This window comes from Talpa occidentalis, unplaced genomic scaffold (assembly GCF_014898055.3).
Source record: "Talpa occidentalis isolate TD23 unplaced genomic scaffold, MPIMG_talOcc4v2.1, whole genome shotgun sequence".
Classification (NCBI taxonomy): Eukaryota; Metazoa; Chordata; class Mammalia; order Eulipotyphla; family Talpidae; genus Talpa; species Talpa occidentalis.
Genome location: NW_026555331.1, coordinates 64,401,950 through 64,426,011, shown reverse-complemented (window position 1 = coordinate 64,426,011; position 24,062 = coordinate 64,401,950). Strand labels below are relative to the sequence as shown.

At 44.0% G+C, this 24,062-nt stretch overlaps 1 protein-coding gene across 2 annotated transcripts in view; it reads left to right on the top strand.

Annotated features, from left to right (window-relative positions):
- LYN (LYN proto-oncogene, Src family tyrosine kinase) overlaps positions 1-16,490 on the top strand; it is a 122,035-nt gene extending 105,545 nt beyond the window's left edge. For both annotated transcript variants that reach the window (XM_037506481.2, XM_037506490.2), the window contains exons 11-13: positions 2,016-2,169; positions 2,922-3,053; positions 15,238-16,490. In XM_037506481.2, coding sequence (XP_037362378.1) covers positions 2,016-2,169; positions 2,922-3,053; positions 15,238-15,440 — 489 coding nt within the window. In that variant the 3' untranslated portion in view covers positions 15,441-16,490. The remainder of the gene's footprint in view (positions 1-2,015; positions 2,170-2,921; positions 3,054-15,237) is intronic.
- Positions 16,491-24,062: the final 7,572 nt, after the last annotated feature.

The following is a 24,062-nucleotide window of genomic DNA, read 5'->3' as shown; positions in this document are numbered from 1 at the left end:
CCCAACATTTAAAAAAAAACTTTCTTTGGTTTAGGAAAAGGCTTGGTGACAAATTCAGAGGTTTTAACAGATCAAGTGAGAACAGAAAATATATGTGACTTCTACAGAGAGAGGTCTGGTCTCTGGCATGACAAACACATTAAACACTATAAAAATAATGACAAAGCTATGATTAGTAAATGCAAATGGGTTTTACACAAATTCACCACCAAGGGTGTAGCAGCAAGAGAAATTATCCAAGAGCAGTTCAGGAAAGGCATGCCTGGGGATGACTGGGACAGGAAAGGCCTTCTGGGTGAGGGGAAAACGCACACCTAGTAATGACAAACCAGCCAGTCCTTTGTTAGGAAACATGGCCTGACTGAAACCAGAGTTTGAATTGAGAAAAAAATGAGGGATGGTGTTGCAAAAGAGTAGGGAAAGTCAGGGCCTCCAAGCTGAGCCACTTGAAAATCAAGGTAGAATCTGGCAGTGATGAAAAATGGTTTGCCTCCCCTATTTCATTGTATATTTATTTTTATTTATTTATTTTTTAAATAATAAATTTTATTTTTATATTCCCCCATACAACTGCACATGCCCCATTCTGACCCCAATCCCAACCCTCCCGGCCCCCACCCCCCAAAAAGTGTCTCTGGTTCATAGTTTTTTGTTGATTTTGATTTTCACTTTCTTATAGTTATTCATTTTCCTGATCCCTTATTTAAGTTTTCTAGATTCCTGCTATGAGTGAGACCATCCGGTATTTTTCTTTTTCTTTTTGGCTTATTTCGCTGAGCATGATCCCTTCCAGCGCCATCCATGTTGCTGCAAATTGCATGTGTTTATCTTTTTTGAATGCTGAGTAATATTCCATGGTATATATGTACCACATCTTCTTGATCCAGTCATCTATTTTTGGGCATTTGGGCTGTTTACTAGCAACAACAAATGTTGGCGAGGTTGTAGAGAAAAAGGAACTCTCCTGCACTGTTGGTGGGAGTGCAAACTGGTCCAACCACTATGGAGAGCTGTGTGGAGATTTCTGGACCTACTAAACATAGAGCTTCCATATGATCCAGCAATTCCACTCCTAGGTATTTACCCAAAGGACACAGAAACATCAATTCCAAAGAACACCTGCACCCCTATGTTTATAGCAGCACTATTTACAATAGCTAAGCTTTGGAAACAGCCTATTTCATTGTTTAAATCTGCCACCTCCCTGGTGGTGCAAGGGGTTAAGCACCACACTGTGAGGCATTCCGCAGCCTCTGCAGCACAAGTTCGGTCCTGGCGGGCCAGGGTGTAACCCTCATGGCTCAGCAGACCACTCCTGTCTCGCTCGCTGCTCCCCTTGGCAGTGTGCTTCGGTCAGTCTGCCTGTTCTGTTCCTCACTCTGTCTATGGTGAATCCTAACACCCCCTGTATCTCTGGCCTGTACCCTAGCTCTTGTATGCATAAATAAATAAATATTTAAAAATAAATAAATAAGTCTTTGATTATTCCTCTCCTGCTGTCATGCTCTGTCCTGAGGTGACCTTTCTGGGCCCCCTAGAGGGGACAGCAGAAAGAACTGGGAGAACTGGTTCTGTGGGCTTTGATGAAGCTGACCACTAGGATGTTGCCGACCACGGGTGTCCTCTCCGTGATACCCCAGTCATTTATTTGTATTAGCATGCCACTTTCTTCAGCTTTTTTTTTTCATTTGAAAACTAGGACAGTGACATCTGTATATCTACTGCAGGAATTTAGTAGTCTTTAAAAGATTCAATTTACATTAGAAAATGGTGAGACATGTAGCTACTAATAAGTCATGTTGAAAAGTGAATAGCATCATTGGAGATTTGGGGTGCAGTTATTGTAGAAAGGACTCAAAATGGTGAATGGAAATTTATTCACTGCTTTTTGAAATTTGAATGATGAATAATATACATGAAATGATTTCAGGAACTCATGTTCTTTGGTTTTCCTCTCTGGCTGTCTATGGCAGCCTACCTAAATATGAAAATGAGAGCCTTATTCTGTCTTTCAGATCGCTGAGGGAATGGCATACATCGAGAGGAAGAACTACATTCACCGGGACCTACGGGCAGCTAATGTCCTGGTCTCTGAATCACTCATGTGCAAAATCGCTGATTTTGGTCTTGCTCGAGTAATTGAAGATAACGAGTACACAGCAAGGGAAGGTATGTTCTGTAACAATTCTTTAGATGGTCTGTTATTGTTCAGGTTTATTTTTCTTTTTTGGCCTGTTTTTTACTAAGCAATTACAATAGTCGTCATTTAAGAAAGAACTCATTCGGTAAAATATTCAGAATGTGCTTGTCTGTTGATGTGAATTTACTCACTGCTTAGTCTCACCTGTCCTTATGAGAAGCACACTGTCGTCATCAGTTCATCCTAGGCAGATCATCTTGCTACCCAAACCCTAAATGCTCGATAATAAAAACAAGAGACAGTAAAGTTAGGAGTTACATCTGAAATTCCTATTGGTATGGGCTAAAAAACATTTATCCACTAAAATATATACATCAAGAGATATTTGTGTTTCATATAAACATAATGTGGGTTCATTAGAGAAAATCTGACCACTAAATGATGCTTTAGAGTCTGGTGTTCAGGGAGAAAAGTTCAAGCTCAGAATAGAGGCCTTTACTTACTCTATCATGTTTTTTGTCTTGTTTATAACACACAAGTTATTATACCCTGTTAGGATACAGAAGAAACAATGCTTCTTAAGAGAGGAATACCCACAGGGAAGCAAAAGATGGAGGCAAACATTTTTAGCATAACATCTTTTTTGTACCATGCACATGTTACCAATTTAAAATACATTATTAAAATTTTCCTAAAAGAAGGAAAGTGTGAGTGTTGCACACCCATGAATTTTATTGTTTCTACTAGAAGGGTTAAATAAGACTCTTGTCTTCTCTTGTAGGTGCTAAATTCCCCATTAAGTGGACAGCTCCGGAAGCCATCAATTTTGGATGTTTCACTATTAAGTCTGATGTTTGGTCCTTTGGAATTCTCCTGTATGAAATTGTCACCTATGGGAAAATACCCTATCCAGGTATCATTTACTTTCATTCAAATAGTATATATTAGACAAATACTAAACAGTATAAGGCATAAAAAAATAACTCTGCACAAACTAAGAATAAGCCCCTGTGCTATAACTTTGGTTTTGATTATCTTTATTGGAAATGTTCTCAAATTTGCTTAGACACTTCTCTGCCTTCTCATTTAATTGAGTGCATGTGCTTTTCCTTCACTAATTAATTCTACCACTTAGTACCTAGAGTGGACCTGCACCATCACAGGTGCTATGGATATGATGCTGGATTAGAGGTAGACACTGCTTCTTCTAAGCAGAGCACCTGATGGAGGAGGAAACAGAAATGAGAACTTGCAGTGCATTTTTGTTAGTTTTGAAACAGGATTTCAGTAAAATGCTTTGGAAGCCCTGGCTTTCAGGAAAATAACTACCTCTGTTCATCAGCGAGAGATTCTTCAGATCTTTAACTGTGGGGATGAGGACATCATTCACTGTTTCCAGATTCCTAGCACCTGAAACCTTGAGGCAGCATCTACTCACCTCTCTTGTTTCCCAGGATCTGTGCAAGAATAGGGGTTTTCCCCTAAGCCTGCCCCTTCTTATTAATTTATGATTTTAAACAAAATTTATGGATAAGGCAAATTTAAAAGAAAATCTTCAGTGTTTAAACATTCCCTTATTTAGAAACTGCCTGAGGGTGCCAGGCCCGCTTGATGTGTGCCAGGAATTAGCCATCACAGCACTGCCCAAGAGCTAATTCTAGTAGCAAGAGGATGATAATATTCAAAGAGCCACCAGTCTGTTGGATGGTGAAGCTGCTGCGGAGACTGGTGTAGCATTCTCTAGTGGGAGGGGGCTGCTGGGTTATACAGTGATCCTGGTGGCAGTAGGAATTCAGAAAGGAAGCCATCGGGCCATGCCCAGGGCCTGAATGTTCACAGGGGAACAGACAGGACCTGGGCCCCCAAATGGCAGTAGGTCATTTTCTTTGAGCCTTCATGAGTAATTGTTGAATGAATGAATAAAGTAAGTAAATGGTCCTCACACTATTGTTGAGGAAGTAGGGGTGGTGTTGAAGGAGAGAACCTTAGAGGTTCCAGAAGAACATCTCACTGCATGAGAAGGATGCCAGGAAGCCTCTTGGTCTTTGTGCTTTTGATCATCCTCGATGCTGTGTGGGGATAAGCAGCAGAGAGGCGGGCACTGGGCACCGGCTGGAGGGGAAAGCACAGTGGGCTGTCCCCTGAAATCCCCCTTGTGCAACCATTTTGTGTTCTAACAGCCACTCTGCTCCAGACACTGAAGGTAATGAGTTAGCACTACAGCAAAATAGGAAAGGTATTTCTTCATCTACCCTGATAACTACATCGTATGTCCACTTCTGTAATCTATATCAGTCACTGGGGAAAGAGTATATATTCAGATCACAAGTATAATCTGGTACCTGATCAGAGAAACATAGTGCCTCCTAAAATGATGTGTGCCGTATGAATAGACACTGCACGGGGTGTTCAGTGAGGTGCAGCATGGAGCTGGACACTTGCCATAGAGCCCAAGTTCCTGGCAGAGCCTCTTCTGAACCCCAGGCCTGTCTGCCTTCCAACACCTCACTTTTACCCACTGTGCTTAGTGCTCAGGATTTGAAAACATTGTGGGTGGGGCCTTCCTGGTGGTGCAGCGGGTTGAGCACAGCGCTGTAAAGCTGTCCGCAGCCTCTGCAGTGCTGTTTCGATTCCCAGCAGGCCAGGGAGATTCCCACATGGTGCAGCAGACCTCTCCTGTCGCGCCCGCTGCTCCCCTCAACACTGTCTTTCAGTCCATCTGCCTGTTCTGCTCCCCACTCTGTCTCTGGTGAATCCTTTCACCCTTCCTCTCCTCTGGCTTGTACCCCAGCTATTGTATAAAGAAAGAAAAAAAGAAATCTAAAAACAAGAAAAGAAAACATTGTGGGTGGAAAAGTCTTTAAAAATATAAGGAACTAGTAGAAAAATGGTGAGAATCACACACACACACACAAACACATGTTATAGCTCACCAGAAACCATTGGCTTGATCCTTCTCCAGTTAATTTGTTCTTTGTGAGAACTGAAGTGTGAAGACCTTGGGGAGTTCTGGACTGATAAGATTTTTTTAAATATATTTACTTACATATTTTTTTACACTGTTGTTCATTTTTGTACAATGTTTGATTTCTCCTGTCAGGTGTAGTCCCCATAAATTTCCCCCCAACAAGTTACCTGAGAACTGTCACTATAATTTCTTGTGCTCTTCCCTCCTCTGCTTCGAGCCCTCTCCCTCCCCGCTGCTGTATGTCCCTGATTTATACTTTGCCTGTTTTGTCTTTTTTTTTTTTTTCTGACTGCTTATTGTTTTACCTATATTCCTTCTTGTAGTGCCAGCAAGGCACAGTGCACATTCTCTATGGACCTGGGCAGATGGGTAAAGGAGGAGTCCTGGAGCCCTCAGTTGCTTTTTCAGGCTTTTAATAATCTTTCTACACCATTTGTAGTGAGGCAGCCAGGAACAGGATGGGCATGAGGGCATAAAGGTGAATCTTCACTCTTTCTGGGCTCTCTGGCATTCTCCCATGGTCTCTCCACTGGTCTCCACTGCACTCCGCTGCACGGTTCTCTGCTGCCTCCTGCCCTCTGCTCTGCCTTTATATGCTCAGTCTCTCTCAGTTGCACCCACTCACACATGCCCACATCATGCTCCAGGTGCCACCCATCAGGCATGTACCTGAAAGACCACAGGTATCGATGCCAATGGCGGGAGGACAGAAAAACCTGATTACTTCCATTTATCCTTCATTCCTATAAATGAAACCATCCAATATTTTTCCTTTTCCTTCTGATCTAGTTCACTGGGCATAATCTCTTCCAGCTCCATGCTGCTGCAAATGGCATGAGTTTATCTTTTTGATTGCTGAATAGTATTCCATGTGTATATATACCACATCATCTTGATCCAGTCATCTATTTTGGGGCATTTAGTTTGTTTCCATATCTTAGCTATTTAAGTAATACTGCATAAGTGTAGGAGTGTAGGCTTCTTTTTGAATTAATGTTTTTGTGTCCTTTGGGTAGATTCCTAGGAGTAGAAGAGCTGGGCCTTAAGGTAGCTCCATTTTGAGTAGTTTGAGGGTCCTCCACACAGCTTTCTGTAGTGGTTGGATCAGTGTGCATTCCCACCAACAGTATACAAGGGTTCCTTTTTCTCTACATCCATGCCAGCATTTGTTGTTGCCAGTTTTTTTAATATGGGCCATTCTCACTGGTGTGATGTGGTATCTCATTATGGTTTTGATATGCATTTCCTTGATTATAAGTGATGTCGAGCATTTTTTCATATACCTGTTGACCATTTGCATTTCCTCTTTGGAAAAGTGCATATTTAACTTTTCTGCCCATTTTTTGACTGGACTGTTTGCTTTGTTTTTGTTGAGTCACATGACTTCTCTGTAGATCTTTGAAATCATACACTGGTAAGATTTTCCACTCACAAGAAGTATATGTCATGAGACAGTATAGCATTAGATAATGTGAACAGAATCCAGCAATCCTAGTTACTTAAATATCAGGATTGGTTCACAGGCAACAAAGACATTGGTGAACACTGTCAAAATATGCCACATTTATCACTATTATAAAACTGCTTACAGGAGAGACCCCATGGTGAGTTATCTGAGAGTATGTTCTTTACTTGGAAAAGTGTTGGATATGTTCAGATTTTTGTTTTTATAAAAAAAAAGTGTTTAGGAGCCATATGACTAGCTTAGTAAAATTAAAAAGAGAAAAAGGACATAAAATCAAATGTAAAGTGAACACATTTATTGAGAGAGAAAAAAGACTAAAAGATGTCACATATCAAAACATTACTATCGGGCCTCCCCGGTGGCGCAGCGGTTGAGCGCTGGGTTGCGAAGCTGCCTGCAGCCTCTGCAGCCGGTTCGATCCCCGGCTGCTCCCCGGCCACCGGAGGAGGGTCCCACATGGCGCGCAGACCTCTCCTGCCGCCCGCTGCTCCCCTCAGCAGTGTACTTCGGTCCTTCTGCCTGCTCTGCTCCCCGCTCTGGCTCTGGTGAATTCTCTCACCCTCCTGCGCTTCTGACTGTACCCAGTGCATGTATAAACCAAACAAACAAACAAATAATAAATAAAATAAATAAGACATGCCTCTAGAAAATTAAAAAAAAAAAAAAAACTTTAAAAAAAAAAAAAAACATTACTATCCTTGGTCAATGAGATAGTATGTTACTGATTTTCTTAATAAATCTCTTGTTCTAATTTTTTGCAATTGTGTTTTTGTTAAATATGTTAATTCTGTCTAAGAAATAGATGCTCGTTAAAAAGTCAGGTAGTGCAAATGGCTTCTAATGAAACATTGCTTCCCTGGCATGTCTACTGATGCACTTCTGGAGCTTCTGCTTTCAGGAGTCTTGGTTATTTATTTTAGTATTTGCTGCACCTAAATATTATACTATTATCTCTTAAGTAAAGCTCCCCCCCTGCTTTACTTATTATTAAATAACATGTCACATGGGGCCTCCCTGGTGGTGCAAGGGGTTAAGCACAGCACTGTGAAGCTGTCCACAGCCTCTGCAGCACAAGTTCGATCCCCTGCAGGCCAGGGATCTACCCACATGGCATAGCAGACCTCTCCTGCCTCACCCACTGCTCCCCTCAGCAGTGTATTTCAGTCATTCTGCCTGTTCTGTTCCCCATTCTGTCTCTGGTGAATCCTCTCACCCACCCTGCACCTCTGGCCTGTACCCCAGTTCTTGTATGCATAAATAAATAAATCTTTAAAAAAAGACTTAAAAAAATAATATGTTACATGGTTCTAGATTCAAGAGACAAAAGAATTACATGGTACAAGTGTATCTTTTACTCCATTCTCCAGCCATACAAACCCCTCTGTAACCCCCTATGCAACCACTATTATCAAATTCTGTCTTGATTAAAGACCTTCCAGAATACCCATACAGATCTAATTAGAAGCACACTAAATATACTGATGACACTGACATAGAACATGTCTCTGGGAACAGGAGACTAAATCATATCATTCATCCATAAAATGACATTAAAATGCTAGCTGTCAACTATTATTGTGTGGTAATGTGGTGTAGGTGTAGCAATTCCCAGTTGTAGTCCTACCATCAAAAATGGGTGCTATGGGGGCCTCCGTGGTGGCTCAAGGGGTTAAGACGCAACCTATGAAGCTGTCCGCAGCCATGGCAGCACAAGTTCAATCCCTGGCCATGGAGATACCCATAAGGTGCAGCAGACCTCTCCTGACTGCTCCCCTTAGCAGTGTATTTCAGTCGATCTGCCTGTTCTGATCCCCACTCTGTCTCTGATGGATCCTCTCACTCCCCACAACTCTGGCCTGTACCCCAGTTCTTGTATGTATAAATAAATAAATCTTTAAAAAAAATGGGTACTATGAACAGCACATCACAAACTTCCTTGCTCATTGGAATATAATTCAGTAAAGGGTTTTCTCATAACATGCTCATTACAAAAGGGTTTTATATTAATTACTTGTATTTTGGATAAATCTCAAAAATCCTTTGTTGTCAGTTACTGTTACTTCAACAACATTTTTTACTGTTTTCAGATTTTTAGCTTCCATAGACTCAAAGGAGGAAATGTTTTATTTTGTTTTTCAAGTATTCGCTTATTCTCACTGATGTGTGAAACCCAAATGCACTGTTGTTGCTGTGCATGACTTTGGGGTTTGTCTGCATGAAAAGTGGAGACATCAGAATTAATATGCTGCATCTAATTCATACTTAGAAGACCGAATACATTCCCAAATAACATTTTCTGTTGAAAGACTCATCTCCTAAATAAAATTAAATAACTAAATAATTAGGATTATTGAATTTGCTTAGGTTATGAATGCTGATATGCCAAATATTTTCACCTAAAATTTTAAACAAATTTCTTTCACTGACTCCAGCTCCGAAGTAACTTCTGGGCCATGGACTGAGGGTTTCTGAATTCATCCTCTGCCTAGAATCTCGTTTCCTCTTTGGAAGAACTCATATTCTCTCTTCATCCTGGAAATTTCACGGCAGTGTACCTTGGTGGTTTTTATGTTATGCTGGGAACTTGTTTTGGCTCTTCTCTTTGGAAACGCGTAGTCATAAATTCTGGGAAATTTTCATATATTGCTTCTCTGAAAATTTCCTCTTGTCCATTTTCATTTCTCTTTCTGAATCAAGCGCTGACAAGATGGCGGAGCACCTGAATGACTGTGAGTCCCACCTCTATTCTTTTGTCCCTATCCTTTTGTTCTTCTACTCTGCTCGTAGGCCTTGCCGTCCCACCCTTCCACGATGAGATGTTTAATGAGGATAAGGGGCCTGGACCACAGGGCTCACTCACCAGCACCCTCGAGGGGCAGGATAGCAGGTCTTTACTCCAGGGCCATCCAGTTTCTTCAGGAGCTCGTCTCCCTGGCCCTGCTTGTAGATTTGAGCCTGACTTAGCATTCTGGAGGTGCACTGGGGAGTGGACAGCAACATCTTGTGTGTGCGTGTGTGTGTGTTTGTATTTAAATGTGATAAATAACATAGAATAAAATGTACCATTTGAAGCATCTCCAGGTATACACAGCGCAGTAGTGTTAAATCTGTTCACAGTTGTGTGGCCATTGTCACTATTTCTTGAAGAACTTCTTCATCTCCCCAAACCAAACATCTTTACCCCGCTAAATAGTAATTCCTAACCCTTAACCCCTGGCAAGCTCTATTTTACATTCTCTATGAATTTGACTCCTCTAGCCACTTCCTGTAAGTGGAATCATGCCATATTTGTCCTTTTGTGTCTGGCTTATTTCACCTCAGCGTGATTTGCCCCCGGCTCAAGCATGATGTGTCAGCAGTGTCTCGCTTTTCTGTGCTGAGCCTTTCTCCATGTCGTCCATCCCACACTTTACCCTCCACCTCCGTTGGCCCCGGGGGTCCCAAGTGTGCAGCTTCTGCCCTTCCACTGACACTTCACTGTGTTAACACTTAACTACTGTAACCTGGAGCGCTCACCTGGTGAGCACTGAGTGCAGAGTGCTGTGGCCACAGACACTGCCACCACCCCATATGAGCTGACTCCACCTGGAGCCCCCAGGGCAAGGTGGATGAAGCAGCTGTCTGCTGATGGCGTCGCTCCTGTGCCATCTGGTTTCACGTTCCTCCTTTTGTCTCAGACCACTTCTGACTCTCCTTACTAGGGTCTCCTAATTTTATTAAATGGAGTTATAGTTTCTGTTTCTTGTTCTTTTTGGTTTTGTTTGGGGATGGATTTAAGGACCTGGGGGTGGGGGCTAAAGGTCCTTACTTCAAGTATCTTAAAACCAATATTGTAATCACATTTATGTTTGCAGTTTCTATAGAAAATAATGGGATCTTTATAGGTGGTGTTTTGGTTTTTCTTACAAAGAGAAAAGAGGTTTGAAAATGATAAAGTTTTCTGAGGCATCACATCTTTTCTGTTTCTGACCAGAAATATCTAGCATCTTCATGCTATATGTAAATCAGAATCAAGAAACTCATTGTATGTATTTACATGCTCCTTCAGTCAGAAGCAATGCTCAGAAAAAATAATAGCCTCCCCTTCTGGTAGTATTGTTGGTGGGAAATTGGTTCTGTGGTAGCTGGTACCTCTGTGTGTACACACACACACACACTCACACATACTCACACACATGGGGCTCTGTGTCTTTGATGACTGTCATGGCTCCTGGAGCTGCTGGGCTCCCATCTCCTGTCACTAACCCTTATTCCTATATTAATCTCTGATGAACTGCCTTTTGCTCCTTCCTCTGCTCCTTCACTAATTTTTTTTTTAAAGATTTATTTATGCAGGGCCTCCCCAGTGGCACAAAGGTTGAGCGCTGAGTTGCGAAGCTGCCTGTAGCCTCTGCAGCACTGGTTCGATCCCCAGCACCGGGTGAGGGTCCCACATGGCGCACAGACCTCTCCTGCCGTGCCCGCTGCTTCCCTCAGCAGTGTACTTCATCAGTCTGCCTGCTCTGCCCTCCGCTCTGACTCTGGTGAATTCTCTCACCCTCCCACACTTCTGACTGTACCCAGTGCTTGTATAAATAAAATAAAGCTTAAAAAAAAGATTTATTTATGCATACAAGAGCTGGGGTACAGGCCAGCAATGCAGGGGGTGAGAGGATTTACCAGAGACAGAGTGGGGAACAGATCAGGCAGACTGACTGAAATACATTGCTGAGGGGAGCAGCGGGCACGACAGGAGTGGTCTGCTGTACCATGTGGGTTGCTCCCTGGCCAGCCAGGGATCTAACTGGTGCTGCAGAGGCTGTGGATTGCTTCATAATGCCCCTTGCGCCACCAGGGAGGCCTTTGCACCACCAGGGAGGCCCGCCTTCACTAATTATTAATTTGTGCGAATGCCTACCCACTCCAGATGTCACTTCCTGCCCTCCACCCCCCTCCCTCTCCTGAGGGTATCTTCCCCGTTGGACTGTATATCACTTGAGGACAAGACTGTCTTACTCATCTTTGTATCTCTTAGAGCTCTGTGCTGGCTCATAACCATGGAGAGTACACCACAAATGCTCATTGAAAGAATGAAGGATGGAATATGAAGTTGTTTGCCTCTTAAGATCACTAGCCCATGGGTATTTGCTTTCCTTAACTTACCAGAAGACCAGTGACCAACTATCAGGTTTAATCTTAGGGTCTGGTAGAGTTCATTCTTCTCCTCTCTTTTTTCCTCAAGTCTTGTCATTTAACAGCCAATTTTGTTTCTTGTTTTACTTGTATATTAAAAGATAGATTTTAGATTTCCTTGTTTTTATTTCTCTTCTCAAGTCGAGTTCTCCAAGCACAATCCACATCACTGATATTCTTCAGAGTTAGGAGAACATAAAAGAATGAGGAAGAAAATGTCTGCAGCGAGATAAGGGGCCCTAAAAAGTTTAACTTCTTGGGCACACTCTGACCTTTTATGCAACGGAGAGTTCTCCAGGAAGAAAGTGAGAAAGACAGTTCCCACCAAGTTTGCAGGCTGCTGTTGCTGTCACCCTGGATACTAGCCCTCCCATCAGCACCATAGCCTTTCATTCAAGACACAGGTACACGGAAACGTGGTGATTTCTTCTCAAATGTATCCAAGTAAACTTGGCTCATATAAGAGCCAATGCAATACTGAAGCCACATAATTCCATGGAGCACAGAGCCCCAAATAAAGAAAGTGATGCAAATCAGCCCCTTGGCTTCAAGCAATGAGAATCAAATAAATTCTTCCAGTTATAACATTTCGGTTACACAAATATTTGAAGATGGTGTTTCGAAAGTATACTTGAGCAAAATTAATTCACTATGTAAACAACTCTCAAGAGATCTTAATGATTATAAAGTTTGCTTGGATCTTTCAGTTTCAAAAACAAAGGCTCTTCCAAGACAGAAATAATCATGTCTTCTTTCAGGGCTCTGAATCCAGGCAGGGTCCTTTAGTCATTGTATCCTTAGAAGAAAGGTTAGAGTATTGGTAGCTTTCTAAAAAATCAATTTGTTTAGGGCCCCCCCTGGTGGCTCAGGCGGTTGAGCGCCGCGCTGTGTAGATGTCTGCAGCCTCTGCAGGGCAGGTTCGAATCCAGCTGGCTGGCTAGGGTCCCGCATGGCGAGCAGACCTCTCCTGGCTCACCCGCTGCTCCCCTCAGCAGTGTATTTCGTCAGTCTGCCTGTTCTGTTCCCTGCTCTGTCTCTGGTGAATTCTCTCCCCACCCCCACCCTGTGCATCTGGCCTGTACCCCGGTTCTTGTATAAATAAAAAAAAAAATTAAAAAAAATATATTTGTTTATCCCAGATGATTGGTGACCCATAATATGAAAGATATTGATTAGAAAATAAATTCAAAAGGTTTTGTTTCAGGGCCTCCCTTGTGGCCTATGGGGTTAAGTCTCAGCACTACCACCATTACGGCCTGAGTTCGATCCCTGGCAAGAAAACTAACCCACATATGGTATGACCTCTTGCCTTGCCCACTGCTCCCCTCAGCTGTGTATTTCAGTAGGTCCACCTGTTCTGCTCCCCACTCTGTCTCTGGTGAATCCTCTCACTCCCCCACCCCATATGTCAGGCCTACACCCACACAAAAAAAAGGTTTCTTTCAAATCTAGTAAAAGGCATATTCTCTAAAGCTGCTAATTGCCTTTTACAACCTTTCCAGCGACCACAGATAGTAAAATCTGTGACAATAGACAGGAGATAGGCATGAAAAGGGAAGGAAATTAATTCAGTGCCTCATATGCCAGATAGTGTATGTACTCTACATGGAGTATATACACCTAGGGGCACTCATAGGCCTGCAGGATAAGTTCCCCACTAGACAGGCAAAAGGTCCAGATATGGCTCAGTAGAGATGAAACTGCTAAGTGTACACTATACTCTGTCCCATTTTAATAATGCAGGCAAAGCTTATTAAAAATGAAAGACAGCAGGGCCTCCCTGGTGGCTCAAGAGGTTAAGACACAACCTATGAAGCTATCTGCAGTCACTGCAGCGTGAGTTTGATCCCAGCCAGGGAGCTACCCACATGGCACAGCAGACCTCTCCTGACTCGCCCGCTGCTCCCCTCAGCAGTGTATTTCAGTCAGTCTGCCTGTTCTGTTCCCCGCTCTGTCTCTAGTGAATCCTCTCACCCTCCACACCTCTGGCCTGTACCCCAGTTCTTGTATGCATAAATAATCTTTTTTAAAAAAAATGAAAGATAGTAGTTCAGCTTCTGAACTAACCTGAGACACGGACCATATTAAAAGCCACCAGAGCTCAGTAGGAATAGTTCCCTAGTTTCCTTACCAGATATGGAGAATGTACAAATTCCAGAGTCAACATGAACTTTGACCCTGGACTGAAGTAGAGACTGAAACTATTTAATGATTGGAATCTAATCACCTAGTCTGATGGATTTAAGGTGCCTGACTTCCTTAAGGAAACTTAGAGTGAAAGCTGATTTTTAAAAAATAATAATGGTATGAGATAATGTATGTAAAATTTTTCCTTGGTGTTACAGGTGAAAGCTGAAAAAATATCACAAAAGAAATTGAGATTAAAGATTGGGACTGGGTTTAAATAATTAATTCAAAAAGCTTCAGTTAAGTCCATATCCTTGCATCATGCAGGAGAACTTGCTTTGTCTTCTAATTATTGTTGGGGTACCATTTAATAAGGTTAAAGCTAATTCCCCCCACCCCAATCCCACCAGCAAGCATGTTTGGGAGGCATGGCTAGATAAGAGGATGGATAAGTTTCCCTCCAGGCCAAGGCTATAAGACATACATACCAGCTTGACCAGAAAAGCCAGCCCCACTCCAGGAATGCAGAAGCAGAGGCCAGGACATGTTTCCTTGTCAAAGGCCAGCACCCGAGACCAGACATCCCAGCAGGTATTGGTGCAAACTAGTAGCCCAAGTTAGAAAGCCCAAGAAAACAATAAAAAAGAGACCCTCAAATCCTCCCTTGGGGCAGACCACTCCTGTCTTGCCCACTACTCCTCTTAGCAGTGTATTTCAATAAACCCACCTTTTCTGTTCTTCTCTGTCTCTGGTGAATTCTTTCACCCCAGCACCTCTGGCCTTACCCCAATATTTCTTCCCATTACACTACCATGTTTGATTGGTTTTTCTCTTTGGCAAATTGATGCTGTTCTCATCCCCTTCCTACCAAAACTTACATATTTAGTTACTCATAGAAATTTCCTCAGCTTCCACATCCATTTTTTAGGGTTGCAGTAATGAAGTACCACAGATTGGTGCCTTGAACAACAGGCATTTATTTTCTCAAAATCTTGAAACTCAGAAATCTGAGTGTAATGTGTCAGCAGGGTTGGCTTCTCCAGAGGTGTCTCCTTGGCTTGCAAATGGTTGTCTTCCAGCGTCTTCTCATGTCTTCCTCTATGCCTGACCCCCACTGTCCTCTTCTCTTATTATTACACCAGTCAGATTGATTAATGCTTACTCCAAAGGCCTCATTTTATCTTGATTACCTTTCAAAAATCCTTACCTCTACAGGACTCAGTGCAGTGCCTTGCAGCCTCTAAGCTTGTCAAGAATGGATGCAGCAGCAAAAATGGATGGATGTGGGCAGCAAAAAGGCCACTTCAATGCTTACATCTCTGTTAAGTTTCTAAGTGGTTTGTTTTATGTTTTGTTCTGCCTTAGGGAGAACGAATGCAGATGTGATGACTGCCCTGTCACAGGGCTACAGGATGCCCCGCATGGAAAACTGCCCAGAGGAGCTCTATGACATCATGAAAATGTGCTGGAAAGAAAGGGCGGAGGAGAGGCCGACATTCGACTACCTACAGAGTGTCCTGGATGATTTTTACACGGCCACAGAGGGCCAGTATCAGCAGCAGCCTTAAAGCCAGGAAGAGTCGGAGCCACACACAGAGACAGCTGCCTTATTACAAAAGGAAAAATAACAATCACTAGTTGCACTAGTTACCCGTGTGCTGGAATCATCTGCCACCCCCGCTTCCTGAGAGTGAAGCTACATTACTCAGGAAGAACACGCTGGATGTGGGAAAGTGTTCTCATTGCCTGACAATGCCTACCAGTTTGCAGCTTGGACTCTTCCCAGTTGGCAGTCTGTTTTGCCAGACCAACATCTGACAGCCTTCTGAGAAGAAAACACCTCTGCTGTCCAAAAATGAACCCTCTTTGACCCCCTTGTTTACAATTGGACATGTAACTCAAAGGTTCAGAGGCCATTTCAATCAATTCCAAATAGCAGCAGAACTGAACTCACCTATTATCTAGGATATCAGATGCCTATCTGGACACTTCTCTGTAGTCTACCTATGCTTTGGTGTATGTTTAAAATTACTAATCCTACCTATTAGGTGAAGTCAGAACCTTGAAAATAGCTTTTCTGGATTTTAGTGATTGCCCCTCCTAAACCTTGAGGCTGTTAAACATTTTCTTCCAAGGTGTGAAGCAGTGGCAGCCTTGGCCTCCTTCTGCCCAGGGCCGCTCCTGAGATGCCACCTGCTGTGTTACCTGTGGGACTGACTGCCAGGGGCTTGCCCAAACCACCCAGGGGAGAGGAAAGCCTCAGAAAATGCTCTCACTTGAGAAGACACCTTTGTAATGATACAAAATTTTAGATGCAACAATTTTCTATATACAGACTTTTTTGACAATGCCGTCTAGAAGTGTAGTAAGATTTTCATCTCTGCAGAACCTATAAGGCCTTCTAAAATGAAAATGTTCTATATTGCTTCAAATGTTTTCATGATCAAATATTCTTTAGTTGCACTTTGGAAAGTAAAAAGGCATCAAAGGATAAAAGAGTTTTTGTTTACTTTTTCTACTGTACACTCTGTGGAAATTGGTCTCTGTGGTATTTGGCTTTTGCTGTTTTGTATATATCTAATATTTCTATTTTTTTTATTCTATTTTAATACACTTGGTCAAACTAAATCTCAAGCTTTTTACTTACAGTTAACATTTCCAACTATGATAAAGGTAAAAATGAGGTCCTGTTGGGGTGAAATGAGAGGAAATTCCACATAGCTGTAAGTTCTACTGTCTTCCTTTGAGCATTTTCTGATTAGAGAACTGAGGGGATTGGTGGTCTGGATGCCTGAACAGCCCTTTATAGGACCAAGTTGGATTGATTTTCAAGTAGGTTTAGCAGGCACCATTAAAATATACTTGTATATGTTGGCTAGGCGTTGAGTGCCTAAGGAGAGGGATAAAATATTCTATTTTCCCTAAATTTTAACTTCTTTGTGAATTCTTCTCTAGATCTTCTCTAGAGAATTCTTAATTCACTAATGGAATCTTCACAAAGATCAACTATTATCACCGTGCCCATGTGCATGGCTCATCCCATGACGCACAATGACAAGCTTTCTGCATCCATTGCGTTCTAGAACCACACATATGACCCGATATATCTCATAGAGAACGTAAAGAACTCATAAAGCAAAAAGAAGTCTCTGCAAAATTACTAAAATTGCCTTAATTTTTCCTCTTAATTCTGCTTCCTTTTACCATTTGATATTAGCGCAGTGTGCAGTTCTCTCCTCTGAGAGTTGTCCTGTGTGTGGGCCTAGCCGCCCCAGCCAGCTTTTGCTCCAGCCACATGGTGCTTGGTAGACAACTCCATCTCCTCCTCCGGCAGCAGGAGCCCAGCCTCCCCTGAGTGAGAGCAAAGTGAAGGCTGAGTAGGTGTCTGCGCAAGTTTAGGCTCTCCTGTGGAGGGCAGGGTGGCGACGCCATCACATCCCAGAGCATCATTGAGATCCTGGAAAACAGCACCTGATCCCCAGCCCCCCAACCCCATTGTTGTGCTGGGGGTCAGGGGGGTGTATGTCCATGTATGACGATGAGTCACCTCAGGACATTTGGGTCAAAAATACGACAGTGGTCCCAAAAGGCGCTAACTAGACTATAGCTAAGTTATACAGCAGGCTCTACCAACTCGGTTTGTGTAATTATATGCTGATGTTCTCACAACAAAATAGCCTAAAAGGGGGTTTCTTAGAGTGTGTCCCCATAGTTAAGCCATGCAGGGCTGTACTTGAAGAGCTTACCTGGTGAGCATAGTGTGTGCTCGGGTTTGAGAGCCACGCCTCTGCTTTGACCCTTCTCACAAAGGGATCTGCTCAGATACGTTGGTTTCCTAAGAGAGCAAAGAAGTGAAAATGTGCTTTTTTTCCTTCTTATGAACGTGAAGCTCACTGAACTAAAGTTGGCAGGTTGTCCTTAGTAGAAGGGGGGCCTGTGGTCCTTGAGCCTCCCAGGTTCCACCAGAATCCCTCTGTAGGGACACTCTCCCCAGTCCCTTCAGGGGAGATACACCACCAAGGAAGCCTTGAACCCCATCCCAAGCGTGCCTAAGAGGTCAGTGAGAAGAGGGGCCGCATTTATTTACTCACCCAGTGGATCAGATCAAGGGCACTGAGATACCAGTATAAGCTCATTTCTGTTCCTTCCTCTCGCTCTAACAAGCTACATCCCAAGGAGTAGCTGCTAAAAGGTACTCAGTGCTTTACCACGATCATCTCATACAGTCGATTCAATTAAAACAAATGCTCAGTCCTCTAGCCCCCGTGATTTTAACTGCCACTTTTCTACCACAATTAGTGTAAGCCAAAAGCATCTCGATAAGATCACACCACTACTTTTCCTTTTGGTATCTTCACTTTCTATTTCTGGCTTGTTGAACGGAGACTTCAGTTCTCTTGACTCCTACATTTTGACTACCTGAGGTTTTTAGATGCAGTAAGATGAGTGTAAGGTCAGGACTGGACACGGTGCAGGTTTTCTGATCCCATGCAGACCGGGCAAAGGAGGCGTCAGAGTCCTCAGTAGTTTTGCAGGTTTTTTATTTGGGGTTCACCAGGCATATGGCAGGCAGGGGTGCTGGCTGGGGGGCTGGCAGGCCTCCCAGCCCCCAGCAAGTCTTCACTCTATTTGGGCTCTCTAGCGTTCGTTCTGCTGCTTCTCGGCTTCTCTTTCGGCTTCGGCTGCTACTGCTGCTACTGGTGCTGCTGGCGTCCCCGTGACACCGCCCTTAAGAAAAGCACAGTCTTAGCTCAGCTGAATCCCATCTACCTATGCCCACACCCTATTCCAGGTGCCCGCCCTCAGGCATGCATTCAGGACAAGGATCCATCATCTATCCTGATGGCGGAAGGGCAGAAAAGCCTGATATTTTCTTTACCCTACAATGAGCCTTGCCATTCTTCCCAGTGGGAATGATGTGTAAACACACAAGGATACCCACACCCCCGTTTGCTCAGTGATCTTCTTTGTCTTTGGCATGTCACAAGAATTCCCTCCAATTCATACAACAATTCAGAAGTTATGGACAGCACTCTCACAACTGAGAAGTCAGGTGCATGTAAGGCAACAGAAGAAATATTTTAGCTTCATTTCATGTCATTACCTTGTAAAATAAAACAAGTGAAATGTTTTTGTAGTGGAGTTCAGGCCTTGGTTGGGAGTTCTAAGTGAGCAAAGAAATTACTTACAAAATGCGCCATTACATGGAATACTATTCAGCAATCAAAAAAGATAAGCTCATGCCATTCACAGCAATGTGGATGGAACTAGAAAGAATTATGCTCAGTGAAAAAGTCAGAAGAAAAAAGAAAAATATTGGATGGTTTCACTTATAGGAGGAATATAGGGGAACCAAATAAGACAGTGTAAAAAAATAACAACACAAAACACAACAAAACAAAAACAATTATAAATCAGAGCCATCCTGCAGAGGAGGAGGAGGGAGAAGGGTCAGAGGGAGAGAGGGAGGAGCACAGGGAACTGAGGTGATGGTTGTAAAGGCTAGGACTGGCCACAGTGCAGGTTTTCTGATCCCATGCAGACCGGGTAAAGGAGGAGTCAGAGTCCTCAGTAGTTTTGCAGGTTTTTTATTTGGGGTTCACCAGGCATATGGCAGGCAGGGGTGCTGGCTGGGGGGCTGGGAGGCTGGCAGGCCTCCCAGCCCCCAGCAAGTCTTCACTCTATCTGGGCTCTCTAGCGTTCGTTCTGCTGCTTCTCGGCTTCTTTCGGCTTCTACTGCTGCTACTGGTGCTGCTGGCATCCCCGTGACGCCGCCCTTAAAAAAAGCACAGTCTTAGCTCAGCTGAATCCCATCTACCTAGGCCCACACCCTATTCCAGGTGCCCGCCATCAGGCATGCATTCAGGACAAGAATCCATCATCTATCCTGATGGCGGAAGGACAGAAAAGCCTGATATTTTCTTTACCCTACAGTCCACCCCCTCAGGGTTTTCTGCCATACAGTCTATACATATATATACAATTTTCTAAGCAAACAAGCAATGCAGCCATGGCCCACAAAAGCAAATACATCAAATATAACAAAATACAATATAACAAAATACAACAGAACACAAATAAGTCCAGGCAGGGCACCAACCAAGTGCAAAAGACAATTTTTGGTACCAGCAGATGAGCCACCAAATCTGCTGCCGAAGGCACTGCTCATACGAGGGAGGGGAATCACTCATGGCATCTACTATATCACACCAGGAGCCGTCAGGCTTCCTGGCCTTCTCTGGCTGTAGTCTCGGCTACAAGGCACACACAGCATCCACCCCCAGGATGCACTAGCTCTGGGATTGGCAATTTTATTCTGTTGGGGGTAATCACCAACCCTCAGGGTTTCTGTCTGCAGTCGCTTCAACACTCGGCCTTCACAGCCACCCATGCGACTCGCAGACCCCTGCACTCAAGCCAACCCACTGCACGAGCACATGGGTTGGGGATCCAAACTCTACATGCAGCTTGGGCTCCACCCCAAGCCATGTTCCCCACCCGTCCCCCAAGGACAGGTTCCTCAGTTCCTCACCCTCACTCAAGAATGAGCAGGGCATCACCCACAGGTGATTTTACGAGACTCACAGGGCTTCAGCATACCCAGGCTGCTTAACAGCCACTTAGGGCTTCTCAACTTAGCATCAGCACCAGCTTTTGCCTTCTTAGTTGGCTTTTCTCCTCCACCTGGCTGCTGGGCATGCACAGGCTGCTTTTGGCCATCTAGGCCCACTGGCCACCCCCAGATTCCCATCTCCTGGGGTTTACAAACAAAACTGTTCCACCCCCAGGGTCCCAAAACATATCAACCTGCAAGGTCCTCCGCCTTCTGGCGGGATTGCCAGTCCAAGTTCATCAGTCCATCAGTTCAAGTCCATTGGCCTCTCCCTGCGTCAGCAGCGGCCTGCTGCCTTAGGGGTCATTGGCTGGTCCTTTCCAGTGTCGATGGCTGGTCCTTTCCGGTGTCGTTGGCTGGTCCTTTCCGGTGTCATTGGCTGGTCCTTTCCGGTGTCGTTGGCTGGTCCTCTCCGGCGTCTCCTCCATGCGAGGTCTCGTCCCACAGCTCCGGACCGTATCATCCACCTTCTGTGCCGCCATGGTGCCTCCAGCGTCATCACAGACAAGCAGCCTGTTCTCCTTAGTCCCTCCAGGTCTTCAGAGGGCTCCAATACCCGTCTGCATGGATCTTGCCGACTTACGCCATTTGTAAAGGGCAGGACAGGAATGGACCACAGTGCAGGTTTTCTGATCCCATGCAGACGGGTAAAGGAGGAGTCAGAGTCCTTAGTGGGTTTTTGCAGGTCTTTTATTGGGGTTCACCAGGCATATGGCAGGCAGGGGTGCTGGCTGGGGGGCTGGGAGGCTGGCAGGCCTCCACTCTATCTGGGCTCTCTAGCGTTCGTTCTGCTGCTTCTCGGCTTCTCTTTCGGCTTCGGCTTCTACTGCTGCTACTGGTGCTGCTGGCGTCCCCGTGACACCGCCCTTAAAAAGCACAGTCTTAGCTCAGCTGAATCCCATCTACCTATGCCCACACCCTATTCCAGGTGCCCGCCATCAGGCATGCATTCAGGACAAGAATCCATCATCTATCCTGATGGCGGAAGGGCAGAAAAGCCTGATATTTTCTTTACCCTACAATGGTGCACTGGTGCATTGGTGAAGGAAGCTCTATGGGGACTACACCTGGGGCAGGGGGGGAGCAAATATTGTTTAAAAATGAACAATGATATGAAAAATAAATTTTAAAAAACCCATATATTAAAAAAAAATGCACCACTGCAGTCCACACAGATGTGAGGAAAAAATTCTAATTTTATTATTAGAAGAAAAACCATGTAAGAACCATTCACACTTTAAAAAAAAAAATGTAGGGGCCTTCCTGGTGGTGCAGGAGTTAAAGTCTCAGTACTATCAAGCTATGGCCAGCCACTGCAGAATGAATTTGATCCCTGGCCAGGGAACTAACCCACATGACATACTAGACCTCTCCTGTCTCACCTGCTGCCCATCTCAGCAGTGTATTTCAGTCAATTGGCCTGTTCTGCTCCCCACTCTCTCTGGTAAATCCTCTTATCCCCCACATCTCTGGCTTACACCCTGGTTCTTGTATGCATAAATAAATAAATCTTTAAAAAAAAGTCACAAGGGTCCCAAGATGGCTGCCGTGTGATCTTGGATGTTTCCCTTAAATGTGGAAGCCATGACAGTGGTCTTGGTCTCCACCTCTAAGTCGTTGGAATGATATTTGTTGCTGACTTGTTGCAGCGACTGTAAAGGCAGGAAGGACCACTGAGCATGTTTTCTGATCCAGCAGACCAGGTAAAGGAGAAGTCAGAGTCCTCAGTGGCTTTTGCAGGTCTTTTATTGGGGTTCACCAGGCATATGGCAGGCAGGGGTGCTGGGGGGCCGGGAGGCTGGCAGTCCTCCCAGCCCCCAGCTAATCCGCACTCTCTCTGGGCTCTCTCTGGCATTCTTTGCTTCTGCTTCTTTGCTTCTCTTATCGGCTTCTTTCTCAGCTTCTGCTGGCGTCCCCGTGACGCCCTTAAAAGCAATCTCAGCCCAGGTGAATCCCATCTACCTATGCCCACACCCTATTCCAGGTGCCCGCCATCAGGCATGCATTCAGTACAAGGATCCATCATCTATTCTGATGGCAGGAGGGCAGAAAAGCCTGACATTTTTTTTACCCTACAAGCGACTCATAGGAATCCACAGATATTAATCAGAAATGATCTGGATTGTCCATGTGTGATGTTTACACAGAACTTCTAGAATCAGTGGTGGATCTATTTACAACCCCAAAAGAACTTGCCATGTCACAAAACAAGAAAACAATCTGTACGTTCTAATTTCATGTCTGCTACCATTAATGTCAGATATACTTTTTTTAATTTCATGTATGTTTTTGTTTTTTATTTAAATGGTTAATACAATGAATATACTATTTGGTGGTAAAACCTCAGTGATCACTAGAGAAGAAAATTTTACTCAAACATTTCTGCAATGCTGGAATCCAAGCTAAGTGGATTCTGTGCTAAATATAATCCATGCCAAATATAACCTATAAACAGGTCAGGTTTTGCTATGAAGTTAGTTCTAAAAAAAAAAACCTTGGTTTCTGGAGTATTTTGGACTTCGTGATTGTGGCAAGGAGGTGAAGCTGTACCCAAAGAGATTGAAAAATGTGAAAGGTCTTTTGGTACCTATGATGCATTTGATGCAAATAGAGGACTTCAGGATTGTGGTTAGTCAAAATTCATTTTTATGCAGCAATCTTGTAAGATCAAAATTTTATGTCTCTCTGAAGCATCAGTCATTAATATAACCTCTGATCAACTACACCTTGAGGAGGTCTGATACTTAGTAATTCAAGAGGTATAAATAAAAGTTGAGTTGACCACAAGAGCTACAAGTGCCTGCAATTGCTGAATGGTCAAGGGATGCACTCAGGTCTACCTTAGAGCCCTAACAACAGCACAATCAAAAAGAGATACTCTTTCTTGACAGAAAAGCCCGAGCATACAGGAGTGTCACGTTCAGCTCTGTGTGCTTGATGGCAGACCTCACATCTTACCTGCCCTGGAAATAGTCACTGCGTGAAGGTGCTGGGGATGCAGGAAAGAATTGGGAGCACATCACCTGTGGACATCTATGGGCAGGCAGTGGTGTGTGCAGCAGGCTTGTTCCTTATTTTGATGAGAGATCAACAAGGTCATTTTGGAGCATTTGCTCTGACAAGAATATATATTAGGGCCTCCCTGGTGGCACAGGGGTTAAAGACACAGTGCTATCAAGCTATTGGCAGTCACTGCAGCATAAGTTCGATCCCTGGCCAGGGAGATACCCACATGGCGCAGCAGACCTCTCCTGTCTTGCCCGCTGCTCCCCTCAGCAGTGTATTTCAGTCAGTCTTCCTGTTCTGCTCCCCACTCTGTCTCTGCTGAATCCTCTCTCTCTCTCTCTCTCTCTCTCTCTCTCTCTCTTTCTCTCTCTCTCTCATACACACACACACACACACACACACACACACACACACACCTCTGGCCTATACCCCAGCCTGTATGCATAAATAAATAAATCTTTAAAAAATATATATATATTAGATCTTTTCTAAGACTTCTTTTTCAAAGGGATGCCAATGTACTTAACTTTATATAAGGGGTTCTGTGGGTTAGGAGTAGTCAGTGAATCCA